Raw genomic sequence first — 15,527 nt, forward strand, 5'->3', positions numbered from 1 at the left:
CACTGTAACCTTACAGTATCTTGATAATAAGTTTTGCTTTTAGCAAGTTAAATCGTCATTTATCGTGAAAGATGTGTTGATTGAAACTGATGAAATCGGTTAGTTAGTGTGATTCATATTTCATGAATTGTATTGCACAATCGTCTCATATACACCTAAAGATATATTTATTAGAAATTTGTTGACTATCTGTGAATAATGACATTTTCATAATAAACTCTCATGAATCTGTTACATTTTAATTTCACAATTTCTTGACCTTATCGTTTCTAATGTACACGAGTGGTTGTTAAGAGAGTTTGAGTTCATCTAGTTTATCTGTTCAGCTCTTATCATTATATTATTCTTGGTGTAAAATACTTTTTCTTTTAAATATATAAACAGTATTTAAAAGACTAAACAAAACTGGTAGTAATCACTTATATCGAGTCAATCAATACATAATTATATTGTAGTTAAGAGCAGTAAAATTATTCACTACACAATTGATTTTTTTTGTTTTATCATGAAGAATGAAACATGAATATATAAATGAATTGAATAATCTGCTACTATAGTATATACTTATTCAATTTTGGATAATCGTAGTCAACAATATAATATCTATCTTAATGTTTAAATTACATCTAGAAAGGATCCAAATATTCATCAAAAAATCTAAATTCACTTTATAATAATAATAATAATAGTACTTAGAGTTTTTCAATGTTTCACTTAACAATTCATTGCACTAGCAACAGTAGATGATTTATAAAATTTAGTTTACTGGTATGAAATTAATTTAAAGTGTAGTTCTACTCTAATTGAGTTATGATATATCATTGCTAACATTTATATAACCGCGGTTAATTCAACATTTACCAAACAAAATCTATGTCAATTTAACTATTCTCTCATCGTTTTTTTTGTAGTTAGTTATAATGTAAGTTTATAAGACTTTAAATCAATACAATTGGATGCATAGAAGTACAAAAATAAAACCAGCAGAAATTTGTCCAAAAATCAGTTAAACTTAAAATGCTTATTTTTTTTAAAAAAAAAAACAACAAAATATGAATATATCTAATGATTGAGTTCGATTCTTAGTAAACAATGTAGCATTTCTGAAACAATTACCTTTGTTCTATTACAATTTTCTTCATTGAGTAAGTGACATATATATTACTACTCATCGTAACTATGAGGAAATGTGTTTGATTGACATTAATTAAAGTTGATTATCTAAACAAATTAATATGTAAAAGTTTTATCTAAAGATATTTGTTTACAAATTACAATAAAACAACACTTAATCAACATTGAGTAGCCAACACTGTTATGTTTTCAAGTTCTTATTGATGATTGAATTCTTTTGATCCTAATATAAACTGAACACTAAGTCAAGTAACTCATTTGATCTTTGGTTGACTGAAGTCAATTTACAAAAGCTCTGTAATTACATTTTTACTTAAGTGATATTATTCACCTAAAACTACATACAATCTAGATTAGAATGATACTTCTATTCACATCACTCATTATCGAATTCAGAAACACTATCATCACTGAAGTAAACAGCTTTATAATGAAAATATTAAATTTTTTCAGTCATCTGACATTAACTAGTTATACAAATGTTTAAGATGTTTGACTAAGTTCAGATGAAATGGTCGTAAAACATTTAGACAATGGATAAAAGATATTAATTATTGTTGCGAATTTGTTTGTTTTTGGTGGAGTTTTGTTCTCTGAGCTGGATGGTTTAGTCGTGGAACTTTCATCGTTCTTCTGAACGACCTCATCAGCACAAACTTCAGGTAGAAGTGAAAAAACAAGACAAAATTAGTTACGTTAAATATTCAACATTCAATATGACTGACCATAACTTGCATAAAAGTTTAATAAATCTGATGAAAGCATAGACAAATCATAAACATTTGTAAAATTATCTCAACATAATTTTCTTTTTCCATTTTATATAAAGAATAAGCTAACTAGCATATGAAATTCATAGAACTAAATAAATCAATCAGTTTTGTCTGTACATAGCATTTCCTTGTTTGTTTGGTTTTTCTCAGTAAACAAGATTTACTCATGACAAAGAAAGTAACTAAACACTATTTTATAAAAGATTGATTTGTTAGAAATCGATAAATTTATTGAATTGACCTTCTAGAATACAACGATTGAAAAATAACTAAGTTTCGGTTAAATGGTTTTTGTCAGAGTAGACTACTAAGCCAGAAATGTAGGGTAACGAAACATTTTGAGTTGAATGTGCGTATATATATATATATATATATATATATATATATATATAGGAAAAATTAGTGAGACTTCCGATTTTATTTGATGATATGACCTTTCTGTACTTCTCTCACTTATTTAAATGAGTTAAGTCAACCTATTGGCTGATAATTAAAAAATATCCCCATACTTAACTGAAAGAAAGCTTGAACACTTATGTCATTTCAGGGATAAATACGTCATCAACAGACAGCCAAGTCAAAAACAATGTGTAAAAATTAATCATTTTTTCTATACCCACATAGTATTTTAAAAAGCATTAATGCAATTTTATTCGAAAGTGATTTTAATAACGGAATAAAATACGCTGCACTACTAACAAAAGCACCATTGAGCTTTCATAACTTGGTATTCAAAATAACGAAAAACTTATGACCTTTAGTTATCATGATGTGATCAATCTCGTGAATCACTGTGGAATAGTTCGTCTGATCATTGTCAGCCTTCAATCAATTCCTGGTGTTACGAAATCATAACCTGGTGTGAATCTTCAATAACTGTCTTACACATAACGTGGTTGACGCTATAGATCATTGTTTCTTGCTAAACCTTGAAGATATCCAGCTCGCAACCAACAATAGTTATACAGTTAGGTGATTTATGAAGAGCTATTCAAAGTAAAATTAGTTTTTATCATGAAAATTAAAGAACTACAAACATTAGTAAGAGTTTGAATTATCCTGTTATTAATGTTCAGTGCTGAAATTTCGGTTAGTCTTTGTTGTCTAATGTGGACTCCGAGTAAACTGTTTCCAAATAGCCGTGTGGTTACACAGTTTTATAGAGTAGACGGATTGCGGCAAGCAACATTATTCAGTACATACGTTTGGTGCTATTTGGTACTCGCCAGCTGTATGAGAAATTCAGCGTGAATATCAACATTTGAATGTATTTAGAACTATACTTTGATTATATTCTGTTGTGATTTCTGCTTTCTGAACGGATCTCTTAATGTTCCCATTTTTAGTCCCGAGTTCTATTACATGTGAACCATGAATGTCAACTAAAGGGGGAATGTCGACAATTACAAATAAACATTGTATTCGTTAAACAAGTTAACAGACAATGGGTTGGTGTTTGAGTCTGTTGATACTGAATTTGAGTCTTAGCATGAAAATTAAATCCGGGTCAGAGGTTAATCTAATCGTAGTTTTAGTGTAAGGCATTGTATTACTCCACTTCCCTGCACAATCGAAATAAAGGAAGTGTTATATCTCTATATATAAGCATTCAATTAATTTTTATATTCTCCAGTCTGTTTTAACTTATTTAGTTTTCTTCGAATTGTTCCTTTTATATCAACAGCCTTTTGAAAAAAGTGATTACAGTAACAAAATCACTGCTAATAATGATGTTTATTGTAAAGATATAACATCCAATAATAATGGTGATAATCTTAAAAGGTAATTCTATTCAGTGTTGTTTTTCTAATCAAAATTCGTTATTCCTAATATAATTCATTTACATCGTTAAATATTCTCTATGTTCGTATCTCTGTTTCGGTTTATAAACGATTTATTACGTCGTGAACAAACGAAACGACGAATGTTTTGTGCCATTTCAGTAAGAATATAAGTGAACCATAATAGTTATACTTTTGTTATATCCCAATGAGTAGAAAAATTGTATTTCTGACGTTTCTTCACTTAATGCATAAAAACAAACCAATGGCGGGCAATAAATAGATTAATATGAATTTATTAATCAAGTCACTAATAATTTTTCGGAATAACTTTGAAAATTGTATGAAATTTCTCTATCAAAAACAATGTTTTAACAAATAATTAATCAGATCTAAATGAAAACTTGATCAATTTTTCAAAAGATTCCATAAACATCTCATAGTTGACTAAAGTTTTCATATTTTAAAATTAAATTATTGTTTTAACTTACTAATTTAAATGTCCGCTTTTTTTAAAAAAAAGAACAGTCTTTAATTTATGAATAATGAAATTAACTATAAACATTCATAAAAAATTAGTTTACAGGGTGAATTCAATGGTTGAACACTACCGTCACTTATAATAAGACAGAGAGCATGTCTATTTTGGTAGTTTTTATTTACTAATGAGTCGGTGTTTTGAGAAATGAATAATTGACAGTCAAAATTAAAAAAACTATTTGTATTTATTGATTATTACCTGAAAGATTTCTATTTATTTCTCACGTATATTACACTAGTAAGATCTATGCGCTTATTTACATGATACACAGAAACTAAATTAAAAAGGATTTGAATAATTTGAAGTAAACGCCATCAGTATGTTTCCTGAAACTAGTCATTAAACAAAGAACATATTATACTTTTGTTTCATGATTATATACATATATATTCAAAAAGATTAAAGACAATTTATGGACAGTTTGTTACACTGAAGAAGATCGTTTTGATGAACATACAGTTCAATAAATACACTACAGTGGAGATTCTGAAAAATAAACTAGGACTTTCTGTTCAGCTAAATCTCGAATTGTCTTGTGTAATCGGCTTTTGATTCGCAGTTATACGCAGAATAAGCTACTGTTTTGGGACACATTAATGTTCATCTATTAATCTGCTTGCCCTTCTGGTGCAAATTATTTCAGCTTCACATAGTGGAGTCTCTCAAAATGCACCACTGAACATTACTTTTCGTCACTAAAGAAAAAAACTACAGAAGCCCGTTATTATTTCAATACTGAAACATTTCGTAAATCTTTATCACATAGTTTTACAAGAATATTCGTCCGAAACCAATCGTACACTCAAAAGAATTGGTTTAAAGGAAATACAAACTAATGACTTATGTGGTGGAACAAACGATTGAACAAGTGAGGTCTAATCTTTGTATACAAAGACATGGGCAATGTCCCATTTCTCTATAATCTTAACTTCGATTTTTGTCTCCCTTTTACAACAATCTATTGCTTTTTACTCTTTTTTATCTTTTCGCGAACATTGATTAGCTATTATTATAATAGTAGCATATTTTATAAGCCGTTAGATTAGTACGTAACTCCATTTCAATATTTGATTTTCTTACAAAAAATCTACGCAACACCTCTTCATTTGATTACAGAACTTTTAATTCTATATTTTAAAAACTATTTATTATTGTCGATAGTGATTTTGAATGATGCAATACCTCTCTATCTGATTATTATTTTATTATTAACTAACATTTGTAGTTACTAATTGTAAATACGATTGTAAATAGTATCGTCGTTAAGAAAAACTTTGAATTTTTTACACTTTTTAATATTATAGCAATAGATAAATATGAAATGATATTTCATCTTATACAGTACATTACATTTCAATGTGACATATACCAAAGTGCTATCTCAGTTAGCTTTGACTAATTCTGTGAATTAGTATTGAAGTCTTCCGTTTCCAACATTGTCCACGAGGATGAATATTTGATCATATCATTCCTTGTCTAGTGAAAGCATTATAACAGTAAACACGTATGACTCATGAAATACGATTTATTTATACATATTTCTCACTCACTAAAATAGTTCTTTCTTTAACAAGCTTTTTTTATCATTTCAAAGTTACAAAAGAGTCAAATATTGTCAGAACGGGGTTTTATGGAAATTATAGTAATTTAATATTTGTATTCATGAGTCAATTGACGCCAGAACACCATGGAAAATCCGAAATCACTGGACGGCTGTTTCGCCCTATTGCGGGACTCCTCAGCAGTGCGCACCCACGATCAGGCATGTGGGACTCGAACCCGAGACGTTCGGTCTCCTGAGCGAACGCCTGACCTGTAGACTACTGAGCCGGTATCCAACAGTCTTAATGTCTAACTTTAACCAATCCACGAAATTGCACCACCGTTCATTATTGTCTTCAGTGAGTTACTATCTCACAACAGACCCGATTAGACTCCAAAGGTCATGGCTACTCACTAAAACTTTAGGAAATGCCTCTTGAAGCTAGTTACTAGTGAGCATATGATGAACATTATCTGAAAAAGTTTTTTGGGAGATGCGCACTGCTGAGGAGTTCCATACTAGTACGAAACGGCCGTTTAGTGCTTTCAGGTTTTCTATGGTGATCTAGCTTTAATTGACTCATGAACTAAACTATTAAAGTCAAATATTGATTTCACAATTATTCCGGGGACATATATGTCATTTAGCTCATTAAATTTATCAACTGGCATTTATCTCAGTAATAACACAAAAGAAAATATTTTAAATGCTCAACCGTTCAGCATAATAACTGATACGCAAAATTTGATTCGGTCCACATATAATCTGTTTCCTGTCATATATGGGATATACGTCATGATTATTTATATTTTCGTTTAACTGCTCATTTGACGTTTTCCATCTATTTTTTTTAATCTCTTTATTTAGTCAACTGGATAATACTAGTAATTTACAGGAAGTTATGAAACTTAGAAAACAAATACTTATCATTTATGAATCTTATCAATGTCATTATCAAGATGTATTGAAAAAATTAAAAACTTATCAATATGCATTAAATGATCAAGTAAGCATTCAATTTACTTTACATAAAAGATTGGTAACAATTAGATTAAATGTATTGCTCAGTTATCAACTTACACTTTAGAATTGGATCAAAACTTTGTATGAATTACTTTCACATAAACTATATATCAAGAATGAGACTAGCCTCATTTTATCTGATTATACTTTAATAATCATTGTAAGATTAACTGTTACTATATAGTAAAAAGTACTGCAATATAATGAACGCTTTTGTTTTTTTCAAACGTATAATTTAATTGAGTGCATGCAACTTTTATCAATTTACCATTGAATATTGAAAATCATATAACTATTAGTTAGGTAAAATTGTAATTACTTACTTACTTACGCCTGTTACTCCTCGTGAAGGAGCATAGGCCGCTCACCAGCATTCTCCATCCAACCCTGTTCTGGGCAATCCTTTCTAGCTCCGTCCAGTTGTAATTCATCGCTTTCATATCTGCTTCTATTATCCGACGCAATGTGTTCTTTGGCCTTCCTCTTTTTCGCTTCCCTTCAGGATTCCAAGTTAGGGCTTGCCTCGTGATGCAGTTTGACGACTTGCGTAATGTACGTCCTATCCATTTTCATCGTCTTTTCCTAATTTCTTCTTCAGCTGGAAGTTGGTTTGTTCTCTCCCACAGAAGGCTATTGCTGATGGTATCCGACCAATGGATGTTGAGTATCTTGCGTAGACAGCTATTTTACTAATTGGTCAAATCTTGAGTAATCATACAAATTAGAGAAGTTTACTGTACTCAATCCATCTGAACTGTTAATCTTCATAATTTTAAAATTTTTGGGGCGTATCACATAACTCCAATAGCTAAACTATTTGATTTGTTCAAATAAGTTTGATTATTCTAAGTATTTATGTTCGAAAATCCTTATAAACTGAATGAAATAACACAACTTACCATTCTCCATAACATGTTACTGTTATAACTTGTGGTCTTGTGTTCGATGATGCATAAACCCGTACAAGCAGTCTAGAGTACTAATCGGTCCTTCTTCCTGACTAGTCATGCCTGTTGAGTTCAGAACATAAATCTCAGCCTCCACGATATAAATCATATATTTCAAACATACTGAGTTTATATACAAGCCAAATAGCCGACATCATAATATAAAATAGAAAGTAGCATTTGTGCGAAATCTAGTCAAAAGATCCCAACAGTTTCCATTCATTATTCTCGTCAGGATATAACAGTCACAAATAACAATGTATATTTTCATGACTTGTATTTTTATTCCCATAACATCTGTCAACTAAATAGATCCAAGATTAAAGTTATGTTTGAATTAGACAAAACTTCATAAATCCTTAATCAAATAATGCATTAAATTATTAGATTAATTTCATATGTATTTAACGTTAATCTTCTTCATTTCACAATGAAGCTTTCTAACTGTTCTTTGTTACAACTGTACAAAATATTTCATAAGACTTTGTTCATAAACTGACATTGAGTTAATACGATTTAAATCTAAGGCATCGTTATGACCTCAGTAATTAAAACAAGTGTCATTTTCAAATGTTTACTTTTTTTAAATAAAAAAAAAGAAATCAAGCTTTATTTTAATTTCCAACTTTAATAGGAAAGACTAATTATTAATTTATTCATTAGATATTTTCAGTAGTGACCTTTTTTAATTCAGTACATTAACTCAATAAATAACACCTATTTATATATTTCCTTCTCTTATTCATTGAAAAGTGTCACAGTTTTGTCCTTAAGTCAACTTACCACAGATGGTCAACAATGATAAATTATTTATCTGAGTACTAAACAGATAGTAATATATTATTTTACAAAACTCTGGTTAGACTAAGTCAAGTAAGTAATTACTGTACTATGTATCTTATAAGTACTATTTGGAACAGTTGCGTTAAATTTAGTGCTATGACATGTCGATTTATGTATTGTACCAATTGACTAAAATTCAACTAAATAATGAAGTCTTTAGAACTATAAAAATCTACACGATTACATAACAATAATATTGATAATAATCTTTTAATTTAGTACCATATATTGCAAAAAATTCCTTTGTAATATACACTAAGACCCTAAAGAATTAGGAAATTCATATTAAAATCAGTTTCTTCACCATAGTTATCTAATACTCCTCATCACGTATAAAGGAATAAGTTCATTCCTTTTTTGCCAATATATATTCCAGATACGTTATTTTGAAGAACTCGATTGAAACTTTACAGATATGATTTATAAAATACTTACATTGTGTTTCACTAAAAGAGAGATAGAGATCTATAGAAAATACTATCATTTGTAGTTTTAGTTTTAAAGCATCAAGATTTATGATAACATATACCTTTTATGAGAATTTACGAATGTCTAATTAAAATAATTAAAATAAATCAATATAGGGAAGATTATTGTAATATTTGAATAGTTAGCAAACAATTAACCCAGATATATAGTATCATTCGAAGTATTGATCAAACTGATTTCACAGCTATTACCTATGAGTACAAATACATTTTCCAATAATAGAAACTTATTTAAGACATCACGAAGCTTTATCTCATATCATGCTGACCGAGAAAGTAAGTTTCCCAATTTTCAATTTATCTGCATATTATCTAGTCGAAAAATACAAGGTTTCAGTTCTAATCACCAGCTCTACTTAGGATATTTTCAACTTGATGATAATATCAACTCATCTGCTCAAAATGAATATATCCCAACAGAGAATGTTCGACATTCAATCTTGAATATCCCATAGTGGGGAAAACGTGAATACTGTCGACGAAACTTTTTTTTGCCAAGTCACTTTAAAGGCTTACACGTCTCTATTTAGTTTAGTGCATGTCAATTTCAATAAGAGCTGTGATTCTTACACGGATCAATTTTCTGTAACACGATATTCGTTTAAATTCCTGGTTCACTGAATTCAACTAAATTGTTTTTACTACTTATGAGTAAGCAGAAAAGTAATAAAAATTGAAGGCCTAATTGATTCATGATTAAAAATTAAAAGAAACTACTAATTACATCAGTTGATAAAGTGTAAAATAATAACATCCCAAGCAGACCATATTATACCTATCATCCTATTAAACTTCATTCATTCATCTCAGAAAATATGGTATAAGTCTACAAATAAGTAGTCGGAAGATAGATATTAAAACATTGTTTGTCGCAACTGGTGAATGCATTTGTATTCGTTATCGTTATCCAGATAGTAATCAAGGCTAGATCCGATTCACAAGGTCTAACCATCGTCTACCAACCAACAAGTTTAGTGTGGCTACTATACAGTTTTAAATAAACTCTCCAGAGTCCTTAGTTCCAAAGTGTTTGTATTAAATCTCCTGAAAACCGTGAACATATGTTCAGACAATTTTGGCTTTCATTATGTCTATTAAATTAAATACGTAGTTTATGATATAAACATCTGAGCTTCAGCTGCTTTATGACATTGAACAATGCAAGTTTATAGACTCAAAAATCCATGACTTCGTTGAGACCTCTACATACACCTTGATGCATGGAACTAATAATCTAATAACTACGAACTTGACTATCCGAACCAATGATCATCAGTGTAAATCATTTGATTAACATTACAATCATGGTCGACATTTGATATGCTATGGTAATTATTCTTCCGAAAATTTTATCAGAATCACAACAATTCTTCAATAATTACATAACAAACGTTAAAAGTTGTTCGGATATGTCAATCAGGTTGTTATGATTACTGGTGTTATAAGGGAAAACAATCTTAGGACGGTGTTAAGGTTTCTAACGAACTTAATCACCTAATTTTGAAGTATTAATAGCACTAAAAATATTATTCACGCCCCAGTTTGTCGCATATCAGTAGTGCACTCTCACTATCTCACATAAAACGAAACTTCAAAATCTAGTTTTCAATGCTTCTTCAGATATCACTTGTTCGTGATGAAACTTACCTCAAAAATGTACGAAATCTTCCAACAATCACCCGTTAGAAAATAGGATTTGAGCTAACTACTTATAGTATCATCAGATTGGCATGTTTAAGAAGAGTGGATTCGTCACATGTTACTGAGCTTATATAAATAAACTGTGTGATATCGACTAGTGCAACGTTATGATGCAGTTCAACAAAAAAACATCGTATCATTATACGAATATAATATTTTTGCTTACTACTTTACAACTATAAGTTAGTCCACGTTTAAATGTAAAACATACCACTACATAATAAACAGTTTATATCGTTAATTTGATACACAACTTATTTTGTTTTATTTCTAACAGATGTGTGAAATACGCAAGTGTGATCTTAACGAAGACTCGGTAAATTTCAACGGATTTATCATTTTCAGTATTGAATGTTCCTTATCATATAATTTTAAAGTAGTTCATTGAAATTATTAACCGATTCAAGTCAAACAACAGCTGGAAACCTGGGAACACTGGACACCCGTTTCGTCCTAGTATGAGACTCTTTATCAGTGTACACTCAAGAACTCGTAACCGGGAGTCGAACTCAGGACCCCCGGTCTTGCGCTCGAACGCCTAACCTCTAGACTACTGAGTCGATATTCACCTTCGATCAATTCATGATATAGTACGAGCGTTTGATACTCTCCTAAACAGTGTTATTTCAGCCATTCAACATTTATGTTTTATTACTTTTCTATAGATATTAATCAAACTGACACCATTTTAATCTATTTTATGACACATTTTTCCAAGCTTTCAATTATTAAATTACAGATTTGAACTCACTACTATTGACTTAAGTTCAGATAAATAGAAATTTACAATGCTTAATCCCCTTGATAAATTTGTTTAATGCAATGAGAAGACGAACGTTATCAGAACTATGAAATATTTTTTGACTAATACATTTCTAACAATCTAACTGCATGTATAGTTGTTAAAACACCATGTCTTTAAAAATAAGACGTCAACTAGACAAATTAGAAGATAATAGGAAACGAAATGTGACAAACGAATTGAAAACTATTCTAGATAACAATTCTTCATTACCACGGTTGATAAAGGGTATGAATATAGGAGATTTCAGTCCTCATACAGCCAAGACATCAGTATTGTTAGCTTCAATACAATACATTTGAAACATAGTCTAATGCAAAAAGCTGTTACAGACTTTAAAATTATGCTTACAGATTTTTTCATGTTCTTATTATCTCAACTTTTTAGATCTTATTCGAGCATAGTAATTTGAAATTTCTAGAGATGTTGAACTGGCTACTCTTGAGACTGTAATCAGTTTATCCACTCATCCGGTGATAAAAAATCGTTTTTATTTCACTCGTTGTATGATTATTTTAAGATTTACATTCTGCCACCAATTAAAGTGAAATTTATTACCGCGTTGAGTTTAGCTATTTCAATAGCATTATCCGATTTTTTTCGGTTTGTGCTACTTTACTGATGAAGCCCAAAAATAAATCTGAGAAACACTTTTAGACAATGTCTCAAAGTAATATTTCTGAATGTGAATGAATGTTTGTATCTTATCGGTGACTGTAAATAAAAAACTGTGGCTTGGCACCAAATAGTATTATCTAGTAATCTACTGTTATAAAAATCCTAGATGCACACTGACTGACTACCTAACAACAGCTAAAGTAATCTTGTCTAGTCTTTAATATTAATCGAGTTAAATTTCTCGAATAACAATGTAGTGTTTAGCACAAGTGATCTAACATTGTAATGCCACTTCTTTGATATTAAGTGGTTGAAGCATCGATCTCATCAAAATTGCATGATAGCACGAAACCAAGATTTCTGTAAACTATCTAATTTTGAACATTCAATGACATGCTTTTTTATACGGACGAACCCGTTCTGTATGTGTGAAGTAAATTCTCAATAGACGTTTTCGTAAACATTTTGTTTTCAATTTATCAATTTCCAGCATTCATTTTCCCTACCGACCAAATCAATTGCTCTATCCAGCTGTCATTACAACATTAACAATTTGCATTTATTTGATCCAGAGTGTGACGCACAGAAATCATTGGACTTTCATAAATCAATTTGTGAGGAACATAAAATGCTATTGAAAGAAGCTAAAAATAAAAATTACAAACTTTCGATGGAACTAAGTGTCGTTAATGCAGAGATAACACATCTCAATGGTCGACCAGAAATACAACTACATAACCACCTAAAGAAGTTGTAAGTTATTTGACTGAGTTAACTAATATATTTATTGTTTATTATTGTTAGCTTTATTCAATTTTATCTCTTTGACACAATATAGAATTCTCAGCACAGAGTATTTCAGTGAGTTTCCGTTTTTTATTTTGTGATCGATATTGACGATAAATATTGAGTGGTCACCAGTTAGATATTAGCATTTCAGAAGTCGACATCTGAATAATATTCATTCTTTTCAATGCATACTGCCAGCCATCACAATGTCTCCGACTGTACATTATTGTAACTTGTACAGAGAAAGTTCATGAACTTTTAACAAGTGTACCTGAATGGGTTATGCAATTAATTATTATAATGATCTGTTAAAACAAGCAGATTACTTGTTGAAACATCTAGGTGTCATGAACATGTAGCCCAAATGTCCAAGCACGCCGCCTCGTAATATAGAGCTGAATTATTCAAAAACATTAATACTTACATTTAATATACATTACACTGTTAAGCTTTTATTTCAACCTCCCCTCCGGTCTATATAAAGTTATCGTGTCCTCTAGAATTACCACATTTTTATTCCATTCACAATCACAAGTATTATGCAATTAATAAACAACAAAGTAGAAGCAATCTAAATTATATTTAATTGGGTAGATTCTTGAAGATTCCGTAGTATGAAGATAATTTACTTCGAGAACCACTGTCAACTGAAGAAACAACAAAAACTGGAAATCACTGGCTGGCACCTAATTTGAGTATAGTACGTACCGGAAACTTCATTTGGAATTAAATGTGAAATTTTCGGAACTCTTAAGCAACTTAATACTTAACGCAATATATAGTCCTACGTATTTGGAATTCTTTTACTTGTTTATGTATAATCATGTATCGTTTTATAATTCTTTTGAAGACTCACTAAGAGATAAGATGATCAATATTTATTTGTTAATACTGCATATAAAATAGTTTCAATCTTGACTTTGCCTGAGCTCAACGGTTAATAGCGAAATTAAGGTAGAATCTAACATATCAATGTAATTTGTCAAACAGCAACTATTAGGAATCTTACTGTTTAAACAATCCAATCCAATTTATAAAAACGGATACCTCAAGGCAAATATTACTTTGATACAAACTAACAGATTCTTTACAATTGGTCAATTAAATGTCTCTGAAATGTTTTTCCAGAATTGATGGTCGATATGAAGCCGAGTTATTTTTCTCATATGAAGTTGTTAATCTAATTCTATATCTTTATTTGTAGATTTGATAACCAGAGCAACGATTAACTTAGTGTATATGGAATGTAGATCCAGAGGTTTGATCTAAGCTATCAATACTCAGTTTTATCAAATATATAACTTAAACCAATTCACAAGTTATGATACTGATGTCCTCCTTGTTGTTTTATTCCACCTAAATAACCGACTTATAACATCAATTAACAAACATCCCTAAATGTTCATTTGAATTACACTCAACAAAACTATTTAATATTTTTAAAGTAAGAAATGAATATAACTAATTCATAACACCAGTTTTTTTATTATTAAATAAAGACATCACCAGCAACGTACTCAACGAGATATCGTCTAGGCGTGGTAGCAATTAAGTAGTTAAGATATTCATTTTCCATTTACTATGTTATATATCTGAATATTATTCCATCTATTTTGATGAAAGAAATCAGTCTGTATCATTAGCCTTTAATCTTAAAAAATATAACTCAAAACTGAATACATGAACTATATATACGATCATTGAGTTCTATTATGTGATAATTGTCTATTTCTTTCTTTGGTATTCATAGAGAATTATCTAAAACTACCAATGATAATTTACATCAAACAATTCAACATTTAGAAGAACAAATTGCTAGAGTTCATAAAGAATTAGAAGATGCTAAAGTAAGTAATGTATTATGAATATAGTTCTTATGAATTGTTTCATTTTATATTACTATTCTTCATATTAAACTTAAGAAAAGAAAAGTAATCGAAATTATTTATTTGTACTTTTGTTAGAAGTTATCTATTGTGGTTTATTTTAATTTAAATAATATTTAGCTGAGTATTGAACATTGATCAATGTTATTAGATTTATACGTGTTTCAGTAACAGGTTCGAGATACAGATAAATAGAACCAATTTGGTGATGAATATGATTCGTAAAGAAAAGGATAACTAAGTAGCGGTGTTGTTTTCATCAATAAGATTGTACTAGATTAGACGATTGTTTGATCTAATTTTATTTTTGTAAACTGTTTACTATAGAAGAAAAGTTGAGTGAAGGAGATGAATTGTAAATTTATGTAGTTTCTTCTAAAGGATAAATAATTTTGCTCTGATTATCAGATGAGTTGTAGATAAGGAACATTGTATATTGTCATGTAACCTATGTGAAACAATGTTGCTAATTGTCTGCAAGTACACATAGCGTGTATTTTTCATTAGTCATAAATATAGAAAAGTAATAACAGACTTCTACTATGCTTTGATTTTCTTGTTTAGAACAACACATTGTATATTCTGACAGACAACTATGTAAATGAATTTATCTTACAGCTCAATTTGACATTTTTGTATGAATAATTTTTAAACAAAT

General features: G+C 29.7%; 1 protein-coding gene across 1 annotated transcript in view; it reads left to right on the top strand.

Moving 5' to 3' along the window:
- The window catches only part of CLIP2 (CAP-Gly domain-containing linker protein 2), a gene marked incomplete at both ends in the record, with an annotated part of 75,094 nt that overhangs the window by 42,760 nt on the left and 16,807 nt on the right, over positions 1 to 15,527 (top strand). Inside the window, 5 exons of the mRNA XM_051218455.1 lie at positions 3,592 to 3,689; positions 6,640 to 6,778; positions 11,052 to 11,090; positions 12,685 to 12,947; positions 14,734 to 14,830. Coding sequence (XP_051073894.1) covers positions 3,592 to 3,689; positions 6,640 to 6,778; positions 11,052 to 11,090; positions 12,685 to 12,947; positions 14,734 to 14,830 — 636 coding nt within the window. The remainder of the gene's footprint in view (positions 1 to 3,591; positions 3,690 to 6,639; positions 6,779 to 11,051; positions 11,091 to 12,684; positions 12,948 to 14,733; positions 14,831 to 15,527) is intronic.

This window comes from Schistosoma haematobium, chromosome 1 (assembly GCF_000699445.3).
Source record: "Schistosoma haematobium chromosome 1, whole genome shotgun sequence".
Lineage (NCBI taxonomy): Eukaryota > Metazoa > Platyhelminthes > Trematoda > Strigeidida > Schistosomatidae > Schistosoma > Schistosoma haematobium.